The sequence below is a fragment of the Oncorhynchus clarkii genome, chromosome 13, assembly GCF_045791955.1.
Source record: "Oncorhynchus clarkii lewisi isolate Uvic-CL-2024 chromosome 13, UVic_Ocla_1.0, whole genome shotgun sequence".
Classification (NCBI taxonomy): Eukaryota; Metazoa; Chordata; class Actinopteri; order Salmoniformes; family Salmonidae; genus Oncorhynchus; species Oncorhynchus clarkii.
In genome coordinates, this window is record NC_092159.1 from 58,386,570 (window position 1) to 58,402,675 (window position 16,106).

Sequence of the window (16,106 nt, forward strand, 5' to 3'; positions counted from 1 at the left end):
ACAAAAGGAACACATTTGTGAGAATGCTGCTCATTGACTACAGCTCCGTGTTCAACACCATAGTGCCCACAAAGCTCATCACTAAGCTGACCCTGGGACTAAACACCTCCCTCTGCAACTGGATCCAGGACTTCCTGACAGTCTACAACAAATGTGTACTGTTGGGAACACTGGCCTAGTGGTTAGTGTGGCCAGTAACCAAAATATTGCTGGTTGGAATAACTGAGCAGTCTGTGTGCCCTTGTACATGGCACTTGCCTCCAATTTGCTCCAGGGACAAGCACACTAATACAACTGACCTTCTAAAAACACATATCTGGTGTAAATTACAATTCAAAAAATGTTGGGGGGGCAAACCTGAACTTTGTTACAATCAGGATAAAAATAATTGCCCCGCCACTATGGGACCTGTGGTGGCACCTCTGTCCAATCAGATTCAAGGAAATCACAGGTTGTGTGGGTCGGGCATGGAACGTCTAAAGCAGGGCGCTGGTATCATTTTAACGGAAACTCACTCCCGATAGACAAACTCTTTACAGAAATGTAACAGCCTAGAATGGGGTTTAAAACCTACAGCTGCATATACTAACATGGCATATCTTACACATATAGCATACCTTGTAATACAATCTTAACAAAAAAAGCTGGCCAAAATGTATATGTTCTCTGCAATTAGATGACCAGAGTTTAATTTCTAAACCAGATAAGTTATCAAATGTCAGCAGCTGCCCAATACCATGGTGGGTACGCATAATGTCTGGGTGGTTTCATACCTAATTATTAACTTTACCATGTTTAAAGAGAAGTCTGATTTGTTAACCATCTACCAAGTAGCCCTTTAGAAGGCTTTCAATAAGTTCCCTGGTCTTTGAGGGACCTTACAGATTCATGGGGGACAGACAAATGGGTAGTCATTCAAAAATCATGTCAACCCCCATTATTTCAGTCCATGTAACTTGTGATTTAAGGCACATTTTATTCCTTAACTAATTTAGGCTTACCTAAACAAAGTGGGTTGATACTTATAGCCATTTTAGTTTAAGGTTTTTGTTAAACATTTTAGGAACCCCCAAAAATAACTGGTTATACATTAAATATTCATATGTATTAGAAGTTGAGGTTAAGTTGTTTAAATTCAGATTTTATGACTGTGCCCATATGCAGTGTGGCCTCCAGAACAAGAGTCATGACAAAAACCACTACCCTTCACTGTGGACCACAGCAGCCAAGTTAACCATCTCCATTGCCAATAAATCAAAGGGTTTTGTCAATAGGGTTGGACACGTGGCTCAGTTGGTAGAGCAGGGTTCTGGCAACACCAGGGTTGTGGGTTTTATTCCCACTTGGGTCCAGTAAGGTGATATTTTTTTTTTAAGTGGCTCTAAATAACAGCGTCTGCTAAATTATTGAAATGTACAGAACATTTATTCCACTGAAGGACAACATTAGCCGACTTTTAAAGCAAGGAAGAAAGAAGCTAAGTGGCTTTATTTGGTCAATGACATTACAATGCTGAAGCCTTGGTTTAGACCCCAAACTGCTGAAGGGCCACATTCAGTAGACAAATGTTTAATGTTAGAGATTCCATTCAAACCGACATGATTCCTTTCATGTCAGAAGACACTGTTATTCATGTATAGAACATACCATCTGAAATTTATACATTACACCCTGTTCAATGCGTCCCAGGCTTTATGGTATTTCAGGAACACTGTTCCATTTACAGACAAGCATATCGAAAACGATTTGGGGTTTCAATAACACCTTTGGTTCCAGTTTAAAAACAAGTGACAAATGAATGACATAAGAAATTAGCTTGAGTGCTATATATGTTTATTTTAAATTGCACTTGTAGAAGTGACCAGTAAACAATTTAAAAATCACAACAACTTGCATTTGTAGGTGTGTTTACTCATGTATTAATTGCAGGCATCTTTAGTCACTGAGCAGTGAGTGGATGGCCTGTAGAGTTTAGGAGTCTCCAATATCCAGGAACTACTTCTTGGGTAGTGCTATCTTCTTGTACCAGGCACAGGACCCATCTTGCCTCTTGATACAGGCAAGGTTTTGGCCATTGTCGGTTCCCAAGTATGTCCACAGGCATGTATCCGAGGTGCTGATTGGACAGGGGAGGGAAGTGCAGTGGATGATCTGTGGGTCAGAGTAGAGAGATAAGACCAAGATCACTGACTGTCCATTACCCCAATACTCAAGCATTTGCAAATGTGACCAGAATAGTATACTCCCTTGAAGAAAATGTGCCATGTAACTATTTAACTAAACTGGTATATAGTAATTACTATAATTCCCAGCACACACACACACCTTGCAATCACAGCCGCTTTGGTAGCGGTGAGTCAAGCTGTTCTTTTGTGCAGCACTCAAGTCCTCCCAGGGCGGATTATAGCCACACAGTGTTATAGACATCCTTCCAGTCTTCAGCTTGCCTACAGACAAGACATATAGATAGTCATTGTACTGTGGGGAAAACATGGTGTAGGGTACAGTTGCCCCTAGATGCTGATCTTGGCTCAGTTTAGCATTTGCTCCACTAATGGTTAGGATACATCACCCTGGAGCATGAAGACACTGATGCAGCCCAGAACAGATTTATCATCATAAGTGTACACACACACGTATTAACTAATGCATTAGTTGTATACATTTACAGTGCCTATAGAAAGTCTAAGCCCCTTGAACTTGTCACATTGTTGTCCGTCTCATGCATTTACACTGAACAAAAATATAAAAACGCAACATGTAATGTGTTGATCCCATGTTTCATGAGCCAAAATAAAAGATGGCAGAAATTATCCAAACACACAAAAAGCTTATTTACCTCAAATTGTGAACAAATTTGTTTACATCCATGTTAGTGAGCACTTCTCTACCAAGATAATCCATCCACTTGACAGGTGTGGCATATCAAGAAACTGATTAAACAGAATAATCATTATCCAGGTGCACCTTGTGCTGGGGACAATAACATGCACAGTTCTGTCACAACGCCACAGATCTCAAGTAGAGGGAGCGTGCAATTGGCATACTGACTGCAGGAATGTCCACCAGAGCGGTTTCCAGAGAATTGAATGCTAATTTCTCTACCATAAGCCACCCCCATTTTAGAGAATTTAGCAGTACCTCCAAACCGATCAACGGCAGACCACGTGTATGGCATTGTGTGCAAGCGATTTGCTGATGTAAACGTTATGGTCAGAGTGCCCCATGGAGGCAGTGAGGTTACGCTATGGGCAGACATATGCTACGGACAATGAACACTGCATTTTATCAATGGCAATTTCAATGCACAGCGATACTTTTCACCCACCTCCATCACCTCATGTTACAGCATGATAATGCACAGCCCCATGGCGCAAGGATCTTCACACAATTCCTGGAAGCTGATAATGTCCAGTTCTCCCATACCCTGTATACTCAAGACACTATTGAGCATGTTCGGGATGCTCTGGATCAACATGTTCCAGTTCCTGCCAATATCCAGCAACTTCACAGCCATTGAAGAGGAACGAGACAACATTCAACAGTCTAAACTACTAAGCGAAGGAGATGTGTTGCGCTGCACAGGGAAAATGGTTGGAACAGATACAGACGGCCCTACATTTTTGTAAACGTACATCTGCAACCAACAGATGCATATCTTTATTCCCAGTCATGTGAAATCCCTAGAGAAAGGCCTAATTAATATATTTCTATTGACCGATTTCCTTACTATACGAACTGTAACAAAGTACAATCTTTGGAATTGTTGGATTATCTTTGTTAAGTAATTTATGAAAAGCCGAGACTCACGAACATGTTTTAGTCTATGACACTCACAAGCTAATCAAGAGTCATGAAGGTAACGGGGTTCCTCTCCAGAGAAGGTAGGAAATCAGAGAACATAATGTCTTTAGTAATGTAATACGCTTACATAGCTGTTTACAAACTAACAGTTGTCACTGATTAACTGGATAGTCATTTATCACCGAGCAAACCATTTCTGTATGTACAGCATTCATATAAATTCATTTTTAGCTAGTATTTGCCTCATGTTAACATTTATTAATAAAACGCATGTAACCGTTTGTCAACTTCTTTTGTGGTTTACTTGTAGCCCTGGTTGTCCTGGAAAGAAAAATGGTAAAACACTAAGGCAAAAAGTCAGGGCTGAACATGCAGATAAATGAAGAGCTGATCTCTGCTGGGGTCTCAGGACTGATAGGGTTAACCAGTGCTGGCTATTGAACTTGGGTAACGTAGTGAGAACCGCACCTGTGAAGAGATACTCCTTGTTGATTTCTAGAGTCACGCTGCACGAAGTGGTGTAAGTGAAGATCGCGTGGATAACCTGGTCACAACCTTTGAACATCTAGCCAATCACAAGGAGAGAAAGGAAGATCTGTCAACCAGCTACATATATAGTTTGGAACCTCACTGACTGCACCACTCAGGCACTGTCAGTCTTTACCCTTTAATGTCAACAGATCTGTAATGTGCAAGCAATCATTATTTAACCCAGATCTATTTTACAGATGAGCCCTGAATTATAAAATAAACAAAGAACTCAAAATAAGAAACTCTGAAATGAGACCAGCTTCCTGCTTTTTTTGTATGCATTTTCTTCCAAAATGTAAAATATTTTAACAAGGCTCCACAAATCAGGTGCAAAAAAGACACAATAAAAGCTAGTTTACCTTACTCCATAAGGAACTTCCAGTTACCAGTCTCAGGCATGGCTAACTTATGTCTTACTAATGATGTCAGGCAGTGGAAGTCTTAGTTAAAGGGCCAACCAACTCTGGTAGAGCATGTAGTGATATCTTTAACGAAGTAGCAGCTGAGTTCATAGGGGATGTCACCATAGTCTAGGACCAGTAGGAAGAGCGACTGAATAATTACATTACCATTTAGAAACAGACATTTTTATAGAACCACTTAAAAAAAAAGGAGAATCATACCTTGATCTGTTGGATGTCATACTTGATGGCGTTAGACACCGCTTTCTTTCCAACCACCTTCGCCCTGATCACTAGAAGAGGGAGACATGGTTTATCTAACGTTATTGAAATCTATTCCGGTATACTAGTCAGTCACACTGATGGTTTAAGGGTGATATGGAGAGAGAACAGTGTAGAAGGTTTCTTTAACCTGCCTCTCCTTAATCTACACTGATTGAAGAGGATTTAACAGGTGACATCAATAAGGGATCATAGTTTACAGCTGGCCAGTCCATGTCATGGAAAGAGCAGGTATCCTTAATGTTATGTAAACACATACATCTCAAATAATTCATTTGTAGGCACACTTCATACCGTAAGCAAAATAGTGTAGCAGGGCTCTATCCTGTTCTTGGGGAGCTGCAGTCCTGTAGGTTTCCTCCAACCCTAAGCTAGCGCACCTAATTCTAATAATTAACTGGTTGATAAACAGAACAAGGTTCATTACAACTAGGGGTTGGCTTGAAAACCTACAGGAAGGCAGCTCTCCAGGAACAGGGTTGGAGAGTCCTGGCTGTAAACCATCTTACTGTCTGTCGCCTACTTAACTACGTAAATAACTGTGAGAAGATGTAGATAGTATAAATGATTTGGACATGATCATTAAGCCTACGACCACAGACAATCCATAAAGTGTTCTCATGTTGCGTATTGATAGCTCTCACCTGAAAAGTAAAATGTTCCCAAATTGCCTTACCGATTTCTGCATTGCAAAAAGCCTGTTGAGGATGCTGAGGGAAGCAACTGCAAGCGTCTGCGATGTCTTCGACCCGCCAAAGGAACAGAACGACCAGAGTAATGAAACAGCTGCTTACATACCGAGTCATTTGGAATCGAATTACGGGGTCGCCAAAATATCACAAAAGGATTTGACGAATGAAAGCGTGAGGCGTAAAGTACACTGGACTCTATTTCCTTCGAGACTGTTCCCAGACCGATGGATAACTCTTCGAAATATTTTCCCTTCAATGTAATCATCCGCTATTTATTGCAGGCTGTGAGCTCCTCCTCCAGCCAGAACCCAGCCGGTGGTAGGCTGAGCATTCTATTACTCCAGAACAGTAACCATTCAATTAAAAAATAATCCTCCGCCTAACGAGACAACCGCAGACCAGGCTCAACATGCCCGGCTGCCATAAATGCCATAAATTGTGAATGAAACTGAAAGCTCGGTTTTTGTTTTTTGGGGGCTCCGGAGCGATCTTAGGCACTGCATTATCAGGGCTAGGGGTATGCCGTAATTGTAAATAAGAATTTGTTCTTAAACTGATTTGTCTAGTTAAATAAAGGTTCAATAGAAAGAAATTGGCTAAGCCTACTGGAATTCCTTAAAGTTGTAGTTTCAGTAAAAAAAAATTAAAAAACACCTCGGGAAATTTCCGAGCAGGCTCAATTTGCCCAACTGCTCAGTTCACTTGCCCCTGTCACCCCATATATGAGATGAAAATGGCAGATTGTTGTTGTTGATAAGTACAGTAACACGCTATACATAACATAAGAGCTCAGGTTCTCCACTTCGCAGCACTGGTATTTGTTTTGACTGACAGCCGTTAAACTTGAGCACCACAAGAGACAAGAAGATAACACCATCCCTCCCTCTAGTTGGGCTACTTTTGCACATTTGTTGTTGTCTGAGTGAGGGAAATGCGTTAAATTGAGAGGAGTCAATGTGTTATGAAAGATACGACATTAAGGATTATAATAAATACCACTTTAATGTCATACAAGCTAACCACACACATTTCTATATTTAAAAATTAATGTAATTTACCGTATCAATGTTGATGATCTCTTTTTTTAATCCACAGGGATGACATCCGCTGTAGCCTGGGTTGTCCTGAACAGAATGAGCCTATCTGAGTCATATTGTGAAGAAAAATAGCAACAGAACATACAGTTGAATGCACTCATGATACCATTCTATGCGCACCAAAAATACAATCTGTTTGTGTGAAGTGCTGTTTGAAAGCCTCCCAACTAGCACATTTGGTTGTGGGAATGCAGGTTTTTGGTTTCCCATTGGTTCTGGGAACAAGCCCTCAGTTTCCTGACTGGTAAAACATATTGTTTTTTAAACATTCTGAGAGCTGAAGTGAAAACTTCACCTGTTCTGGGAACAAAGCCCTCAGTTTCCTGACTGGTAAAACGTATTGTTTTTTAAACATTCTGAGAGCTGAAGTGAAAACTGAAAATGTTTTACTATGGTTCTAAAGTTTTCCTGGGTAGTTTTATTAATGTTCTATTAACAGAAATTATAGGTTATTTGAAGATAATTCAATAACATTCTGAGAACATGTTTCACATAAGACTTTTAATAATACTGCTAGCTTAGTTTGGGTTGACTGTTTCCAACTCTAAGCACAGACAGGACACATGGAAATTCATTTGCTTTGGAATTCATTTTTTGTCGTTGAATCTTCTGTTCTCTATCCATGGAAATAGTCCACTGTCCCACCAGGATGGAGCTAGCATGCTAAGTCATATGAAGCTGTTAATGTGAGTCTATTCAAACACACCCATTTCCAAGGAAACAAGCACTCATTAGTTCAGTAGTAAAAATGTGCTTAACAAGTCACATAGTCAGTTGTGTGGACTCACTTTGTGTACAATAATAGTGTTTAACATGATTTTTGAATGACTACCTCATCTCTGTACCCCTCACATACAATTATCTGTAAGGTCCCACAGTCAAACAGTGAATTCCAAACACAGATTCAACCACAAAGACCAGGGAGGTTTTCCAATGCATGACAAAGAAGGGCACCCATTGGTAGATGGGAGAAAAAGCAGACATTGAATATCCCTTTGCGCATGGTGTAGTTATTAAATATACATTGGGTGGTGTATCAATATCAATCAATCAGGTATATCTCTCTAGTCACCCCCAAAACCAATTCTTTCTTTGGCCGCCTCTCCTTCCAGTTCTCTGCTGCCAATGACTGGAACGAACTACAAAAATCTCTGAAACTGGAAACACTTATCTCCCTCACTAGCTTTAAGCACCAACTGTCAGAGCAGCTCACAGATTACTGCACCTGTACATAGCCCACCTATAATTTAGCCCAAACAACTACCTCTTTCCCTACTGTATTTTATTTATTTATTTATTTTGCTCCTTTGCATCCCATTATTTTTATTTCTACTTTGCACATTCTCCCATTGCAAATCTACCATTCCAGTGTTTTACTTGCTATATTGTATTTACTTTGCCACCATGGCCTTTTTGCCTTTACCTCCCTTATCTCACCTCATTTGCTCACATCGTATATAGACTTGTTTATACTGTATTATTGACTGTATGTTTGTTTTACTCCATGTGTAACTCTGTGTCGTTGTACCTGTCGAACTGCTTTGCTTTATCTTGGCCAGGTCGCAGTTGTAAATGAGAACTTGTTCTCAACTTGCCTACCTGGTTAAATAAAGGTGAAATAAATAAAAAAAAATTTTAAAAAAATACACCCAGTCACTACAAAGATACAGTCATCCTTCCTAACTCAGTTGGCGGAGAGGAAGAAAACCGCTCAGGGATTTCACTATTAGGCCAGTGGTGACTTTAATCACTATTAGACCAGTGGTTACTTTAATCACTATTAGACCAGTGGTGACTTTAATCACTATTAGGCCAGTGGTGACTTTAATCACTATTAGACCAGTGGTGGCTTTAATCACTATTAGGCCAGTGGTGACTTTAATCACTATTAGACCAGTGGTGACTTTAATCACTATTAGACCAGTGGTGACTTTAATCACTATTAGACCAGTGGTGACTTTAATCACTATTAGACCAGTGGTGACTTTAATCACTATTAGGCCAGTGGAGGCTTTAATCACTATTAGACCAGTGGTGGCTTTAATCACTATTAGGCCAGTGGTGGCTTTAATCACTATTAGGCCAGTGGTGGCTTTAATCACTATTAGGCCAGTGGTGACTTTAATCACTATTAGGCCAGTGGTGGCTTTAATCACTATTAGACCAGTGGTGACTTTAATCACTATTAGACCAGTGGTGACTTTAATCACTATTAGACCAGTGGTGACTTTAATCACTATTAGGCCAGTGGTGACTTTAATCACTATTAGGCCAGTGGTGGCTTTAAAACAGCAACAGAGCTTAATGGCTGTGATAAGAGAAAACTGACGATGGGTCAACATTGTAGTTACTCCACAATACTAACCTAATTGACAGAGTGAAAAGAAGGAACCCTGTACAGAATAAAAAATATTCCAAAACATGCATCCATTTTACAATAAAGTAATTCTTCTAAAAATGTTACAAGGCAATTCACTTTTTGTTCTGAATACAAAGTGTTACATTTGGGGCAAATCCAATACAATACACTACTGAGTACCACTCTACATATGTTCAAGCATAATGGTGGTTGCATCATGTTATGGGTATGCTTGTCATCATTAAGGACTGAGGAGTTTTTGGGATAAAAAAAAAGAAACTAAATTTAGCACAGCACAGGCTTTCCACCTGACACTGGGAGATTCATTTTATTTTCAGCTGGACAATAGCCTAAAATTCAAGGCCAAATCAACACTGGATTTTCTTACCAAGAAGACAGTGAATGTTCCTGAGTGGCCGAGTTACAGCTTTGACTTAAATCTGCTAGAAAATCATTGACAAAACTTGAAAATAGTCTAGCAATGATCAACAACACATTTGACAGAGCTTGAAGCATTTTGAAAATAATAATAGGTAAATGATGTACAATCCAGGTGTGGAAAGCTCTTAGAGACTTACCCAGAGATACTCACAGCTGTAATCGCTGCCAAAATTGCTTCTACAAAATATTGACTCAGGGGTGTGAAAACTTATGTAAAAACGGGTTTTCACTATGGGGTATTCTGTATAGATGGGTGAAGAAAAAACATAAATGTAATACATTTTGAATTAAGACTATAACACAACAAAATGTGGAATAAGTCAAGTGGTATGAATACACAGGGATGGAATTTAACGATTTTGGACACAGGCCATTTCTATCCCTGGGCCTACATGATGCAACACTGCATAAAACAAACTCTGTCCTGTTAGTTGTATTGTCTATTCACAGTTGTCTCTGTGTCTGTGTAAGGGAAACTCCCCTGTTATTCCAGTTTTAAAATATAATTCATATGAGAAAGGTTGCTGCAGTATGACAGGGTTTTCATTCTCCCTAAAGGGCCAGGAGTTTTTCCAGGAGTTTAAATCTGTGTGACCTGATTAGAAAAGGCCACCATAGCCCATATAAAACCATTCTGCAACTGATTAATCACTATGTCACACCCTACACACAGAGATTGACTTTAAGGTCTGAAAGGCACCTTCCCATCAGCCAAATCAGCAGTATCTTATGGTTGCTGAAGATTATGGTCACTAACCCGATAGTTGTTTACACGCAGAAATGCCATAACTTGTCGGTCTCTTAATTAAACAACAGGGAGGAAGCAGAGAATCTGTTTTTCTGGCCTGCTACATCGGACACATACTACAAACTTTTGCAGAGCGTGATTTCAAGATTTCAACGTGCAGCTCACGTCTGACAGGTCGTATACACTAGAGACTGTATCACATGGTGAAACAACAGCTTCCCATTCATTTTCAATGAATGTAAAGCAGTGAGAAGCAGAGTGGCCAGGGACCATTGGGAGATGCAGCATGGGAGAGGGAGCTGAACAGGGCGGGACTAAAGTTGGGCAAAGCTGATCATCAAGCAAATATTTGGTGATATTGTTTGCGTAACCAATCGAACCTCACCAGAGCTTCCAACCCCTACTTGATTGGTTGACAATGGCTGTTGATACCTAACACTGCTTAGCATGCTTGTTAGCACCCACATGAGGGCGAAGCTAGCATGACTAGGTGAGTTACCGCTATATAGTGTATCTCAGCTGGAGTAGCAGGATAAAGTGGTTCACGCTCTGCTCGCCCTGACTAAAAGTTACACTTCCAGTGTAACAGGTAAAAAATATATATTTTGCGAAGCTCCTACTGAAATGACTTACAGTTCGGGTGTTTTCAGTTTTAAAAATAATCTGCCTAATGGGACAACCACACAGCAGGCTCAACATGCCCGGCTGCCATACATGTCATAAACTGTCCGTCTTTCACTTAAACGATGGGGATGAACCAGACATATCTGTTTTAGGCTACGCCTACTAGAATTACTTACATTGTTGTTGTTTTCAGTAAAATAGAAATCACTAGAGCAGGAGAAAAAACAACACTCTGGGTCCTGTGGTGCCACCTCCTTGACCAATCAGATTCACGGAAATCACAGGTCATGTTGGTCGGGTGTGGAACATATTTTGTAGCAGCCTACACCTTAAAGAACGTTTCAATTGATGACCACGCCCCTTGGAAATCTAATTGTCATAATACACAAATCTCCATCAAAATCTGTCTGTTTAAGCTAGAGATATCAGTTTATTTGCATGGCGTGGTGGAAATTCAACACCAGGGACACCTGATGTCAATATGAAATGAATCACTCTTTATTATGATGTCCAGAGAGGTTCACAATCCAAGCTTGATGAAAACTCTGCCAAGGGTGTTCCCTTTCAGTCCTTATGTAATGTTACACAAACAAGTCATACAAGAACAATTTACATGATTTATTATTAACAGTGGTTCCTGCATGTGACTGAGTGACAACTCACAAGGCTTCTTCTCTCAAAGCTGAGACCTTGAAACTGAGATAATCCTTTTGGTTCTGGGCGTACTGTGTTGCGTTTGCAATGTTCTGGGCGTACTGCCAATTGGTCTGAAGAGGTCACAGTCAACTGCACGAAGCAAGATAGAGTGAGAGCAATGCTGTGTCCAATTCAAGGCTATCTCTGCAGATAATAAAATGTTCCCTCACGCTCCCCCCTTTTACGACTTCTGTGGTAACGATTGTAACATTTTAAGGTAATCATTAATTTATGGCTTAAACTATCAAATGAGGTTCTATCGCAATACTTCTATTAAAGTAAGTTAAATCAACATATAAAACCAGATAGTTTATCCTTTCAAACCCTTAATTCTAGTAAGTCAATCAGTTACACACATGCTTCATTACACAATTTAATTTATGGAAATACTATCATCATAATGAAGGTCAAATCTACAGGCAAGTTTGTACTTCTATCAACAGGAGTGAATCTATTAAAAACACACACACACATACACAAGGGATCCGTAGACTCAGAGGTAAATAAATCTCTCAATGTTTAATCATTGTTTCCATAGCTCTTAACACAAGCAGGTGTATCTTTTACCCTAAACACCAGATGGCAGCCTTTCATTTAATATCAGTCCCAAGGCTCAATCCCTCTCTCTGTTCATCATGTGGCCTTGTATTGAAACCTTAGATTCTTCAAATTACTCAAATATTGCATTATTAGAGTGCTATCTGAAAGCCACTAATAACACATACTGTCAACACTGAGGAAATTGGACGTCAACTGATTGTCTTTATTACTTTCAACTAGGACCCTTCTACTCTTTCTTGCAGGGAAACCCTCAACCACTACTGATAATACACACAGATCACTCTCAAACAATGTTCTGCTTTTAAAAATAAAACAATAATGAGAAAGTTGCCATGTTTGGAGGGCATTGTTAACGAGTTAACTTAATTAACATGAACACATTCACCATCTCCTGGCTTCCACATATAGCCTACAAGCCACAGCTCTTTGAACATTTACATTAGAAAAAGCATAATACATCCATGTAATATAGGCTACACCTTCACATTAAATACATCATTTATTTTAGATAGGTCTAAAGTAACATGAAATTAAGAAAATTTAGTCTATTTCAGAAGAACAGTGCAGCATACTGAGTTGTCCTTATGTCAGGTCCTGATCTGGCTATGCCATATGGTTGTGGGCTCAATAGTTCATTTAGCAGACAAGATTTGCTTAGAATTCCGTGGCATTATTTTATATTATTTTATAGTATAAAGAATCAAATTTAACAAAGCTGAATAAAATAGAAAGGATATTTTCTCCAAACGATTTGAGTGCGCACGTGCGGCTATTCTGTCTTGAGCGGTCAACAAAGAAATAGGTACTCCTATATACTTAATTTAGAGGTATTAATGAAACTGCAGTTGTTCAACAAACGTTGGGCTATATGTTTTGATTTTTAATACATTGTAAGCTTGCATGATGCAACTCTAATGATGATTTGAAAAAAGTCGCTTGAAAGGCATGAGATCTGCTTTGTTTTGTTGCGCAGGCTGTAAACACTTCGTCACTCTCTCGTTCACAATTTGAGAAGCTATAGATAATGCCTTAAATTTCCCAGAGGCATCCCCTTTGTGTGGCCATAATGCACCCTAAAATATCCATGTCTTTTACAGCCCTTCTCCCTAAATGCTGCCCGCTCTGAAGCACCTCTCATTCACACGGCTCTCCATCAAATGATCGGGTCTTTCTCACAGGATACAGGCGAAGGCAGACACATCGGGGACGCAACTGTTCACGTCCTTATCCAATTCCGAGGTGCATATTGAAGATATTGGAACAACTGTCCACATTTACTTTTCGTCAGCCAGCAAGATGAGTAGGCCTAACGAACAGCAAAAGCACTAGCCTTTGTCAATCTACTATCCCCCATAGTACAACAGTTTACCTATTCTATTCTGTGCTAGACATAAATATTCCAAACATAGTCTGGGACAGTTGTGGAATGCGATATAGATCCCAAATCAGTACTACCACAAGCATAAATAAAACAACGTTTTTACGCAATGAGGCTGACCCAGCACATCAGAGTGTTTTGCTTAAATGTTGATAAACTATTAGGCTATTTATTCACATTATAAGTTCACATTCACATTATAAGTTATTCACATTATAAGTGCAGCAATGTGCACACGGCAGTATGCTTTAAGCGCAAATTAGCGGAAAACACAATTCTTAAAAGTGACCACAAATGCATTTATGCGTTTAAAGCTTTTATTATAAAGGTGCATTTTTATGGTGAAATGATCTTCCCCAATCTTGAAACTCACGCGCTGCATACAGTATGTATTCCAGTTAGGCTCTACACTCGTTGTAAAGCGAATTAATGTGCTTAATTTTAGACATTTTTGGGCCACTTTAGTTGTGATACAAACCTTATCAAAACATATAGGTTTATGTGCTAGGCTACTACTGTCACGCCCTGACCATAGAGAGCTTTTATTCTCTATGTTGGTTAGTTCAGGGTATGATTAAGGGTTGGTATCTAGGTTAATTATATTTCTATGTTGGCCTAGTATGGTTCCCAGTCAGATGCAGGTGTTTATCGTTGTCTCTGATTGGGGATCATATTTAGGTAGACATTTTCCCATTGTGCTTTGTGGGATCTTGTCTAGGTATAGTTGCCAGTGGTGCCAGTATCAGCGGTACATTTCGTTAGTGCGCGTTATTGTTTTTGTTCTTTTAGTTTTTCTCTTCCTAATTAAAAGGATGGAAACATACCATGCTGCATCTTGGTCCACTCCTTATAATGTTCGTGACAACTACACGAGGTGTGCGACCATGAATCAAAAAAGTCCCCCCCCCCCCCCCACAAAAAAAAAGGCATTGTTTCTTGCCTTAAGCTGGGCATCATTCATTCGATTACACTTGCATTGATGTCAGAGTGATTAGAGGGACAATATATTGCAGAGTACCAGGCAGTTAGCAAGTTTGGTAGTCTACTAATGACCATCAGCAGCATCAGTGCTTGGAGAAGTCTAATTTGACTGCCTTCATGCCGGTTGGCGATGATACAGAACTTGTACCGTTGTACTAATTAGCACTCCTGTGCTAATGCAGGGGGCCACACTGCACCACCGTAACTGGCGAGGCCCCATCTTCTCCTGGATCATCTGCAGTGTGACTTGTGGATCCAGGCATCTCTCTCACCTTCACCGCAGTGGGTGTGGTTAGAAGAACTTGGTACGACCCTCCCACAGGGGTCCTGACAACTCTTTCTCCTGAAGTCTTTGACCACCACGAGATCACCTGGGATCAAACAGTGCCCAGGTCCACCTGCCAGGTTCAGCAAAGACGCCTTCACCCAGTGGGAGAGTGGAGGCTCTGGACCGCAGACCGTCACTGGAGGCTCTGGACCGCAGACCGTCGCTAGAGGCTCAGGACTGCTGACCGTCTCTGGGTGGTTCCAGACCTTTGACCGTCTCAGGAGGTTCCAGAACGTGGACCGTCTCAGGAGGTTCCGGACCGCGGGCCGTCTCAGGAGGTTCCGGACCGTGGGCCGTCTCAGGAGGTTCCGGACTGTGAAACGTCGCCGGGGGTTCCGGACTGTGAAACGTCACCGGAAGCTCTGGACTGGGAACTGTCGCCGGAAGCTCTGTACTGTGGAGGCGCACTGGAGGCCTGATGCGTGGGGCCGGTACAGGTGGCACCGGGCTGGTGACATGCAACTCAGGGCGAGTGCGGGGAGGAGGCACAGGACGTACTGGACTGTGGAGGCACACTGGAGGCCTGATGTGTGGGGCCGGTACAGGTGGCACCGGGCTGTTGACACGCACCTCAGAGCGAGTGCGGGGAGGAGTCACAGGACGTACTGGACTGTGGAGGCGCACTGGAGGTCTGATGCGTGGGACCGGTACAGGTGGCACCGGGCTGGTGATACGCACCTCAGGGCAATTGCGAGGAGCAGGTACAGGACATACCTGACTGGGAAGGCACACTTGAGGGAGAGTGCGAGAAGCAGGAACAGAACGTACCGGGCTGTGGAGGCGCACTGGAGATACAGTGCGTAGAACTGGCACACATTCTACCGGAACGATGACACTCTTCACACGGTGAGTACGAGGAGTTGATACAGGATGTACTGGGCTTTGAAGGCGCACTGGAGACCTGGCGCGTATAGCCGGCATCAATTGTACCGGAACTTTAACACACTTCTCAGGACGAGTACGGGGAGTTGGCACAGGACGTACTAGGCTGGGAAGGCGTAGTGGAGACCTGGTGCGTATAGCCAGCATCACTTGTACCAGAACTTCAACACACTTCTCAGGATGAGTACAGAGAGCTGACTCAGGTGGCTTTAAATCGATAACACGCTCCTTAGGGCAAATGTCTTGCATCCTCCAATTCAATAACTCTCATTTCTCTCTCCTCCACATTCTCCCTCAACTC

The 16,106-nt window shown here is 41.3% G+C and overlaps 1 protein-coding gene across 2 annotated transcripts; it reads right to left on the reverse strand.

Moving 5' to 3' along the window:
* Window positions 1-1,459: 1,459 nt before the first annotated feature.
* LOC139365167 (metalloproteinase inhibitor 2-like) lies at window positions 1,460-6,189 on the reverse strand. Of its 2 annotated transcripts, none has more exons than XM_071102607.1 (5): window positions 5,695-6,189; window positions 4,959-5,029; window positions 4,273-4,369; window positions 2,326-2,447; window positions 1,460-2,151 (listed from the first exon to the last, which is right to left on the reverse strand). In XM_071102607.1, exons 1-5 carry the CDS (start codon window positions 5,822-5,824, stop codon window positions 1,996-1,998), a joined length of 576 nt encoding a protein of 191 aa, XP_070958708.1. In that variant the 5' UTR covers window positions 5,825-6,189; the 3' UTR covers window positions 1,460-1,995. The 2 variants fall into 2 exon arrangements, with proteins under 2 accessions (XP_070958708.1, XP_070958709.1); XM_071102608.1 differs by lacking the exon at window positions 5,695-6,189 and adding an exon at window positions 5,313-5,478 and having other exon boundaries at window positions 1,802-2,151.
* Window positions 6,190-16,106: the final 9,917 nt, after the last annotated feature.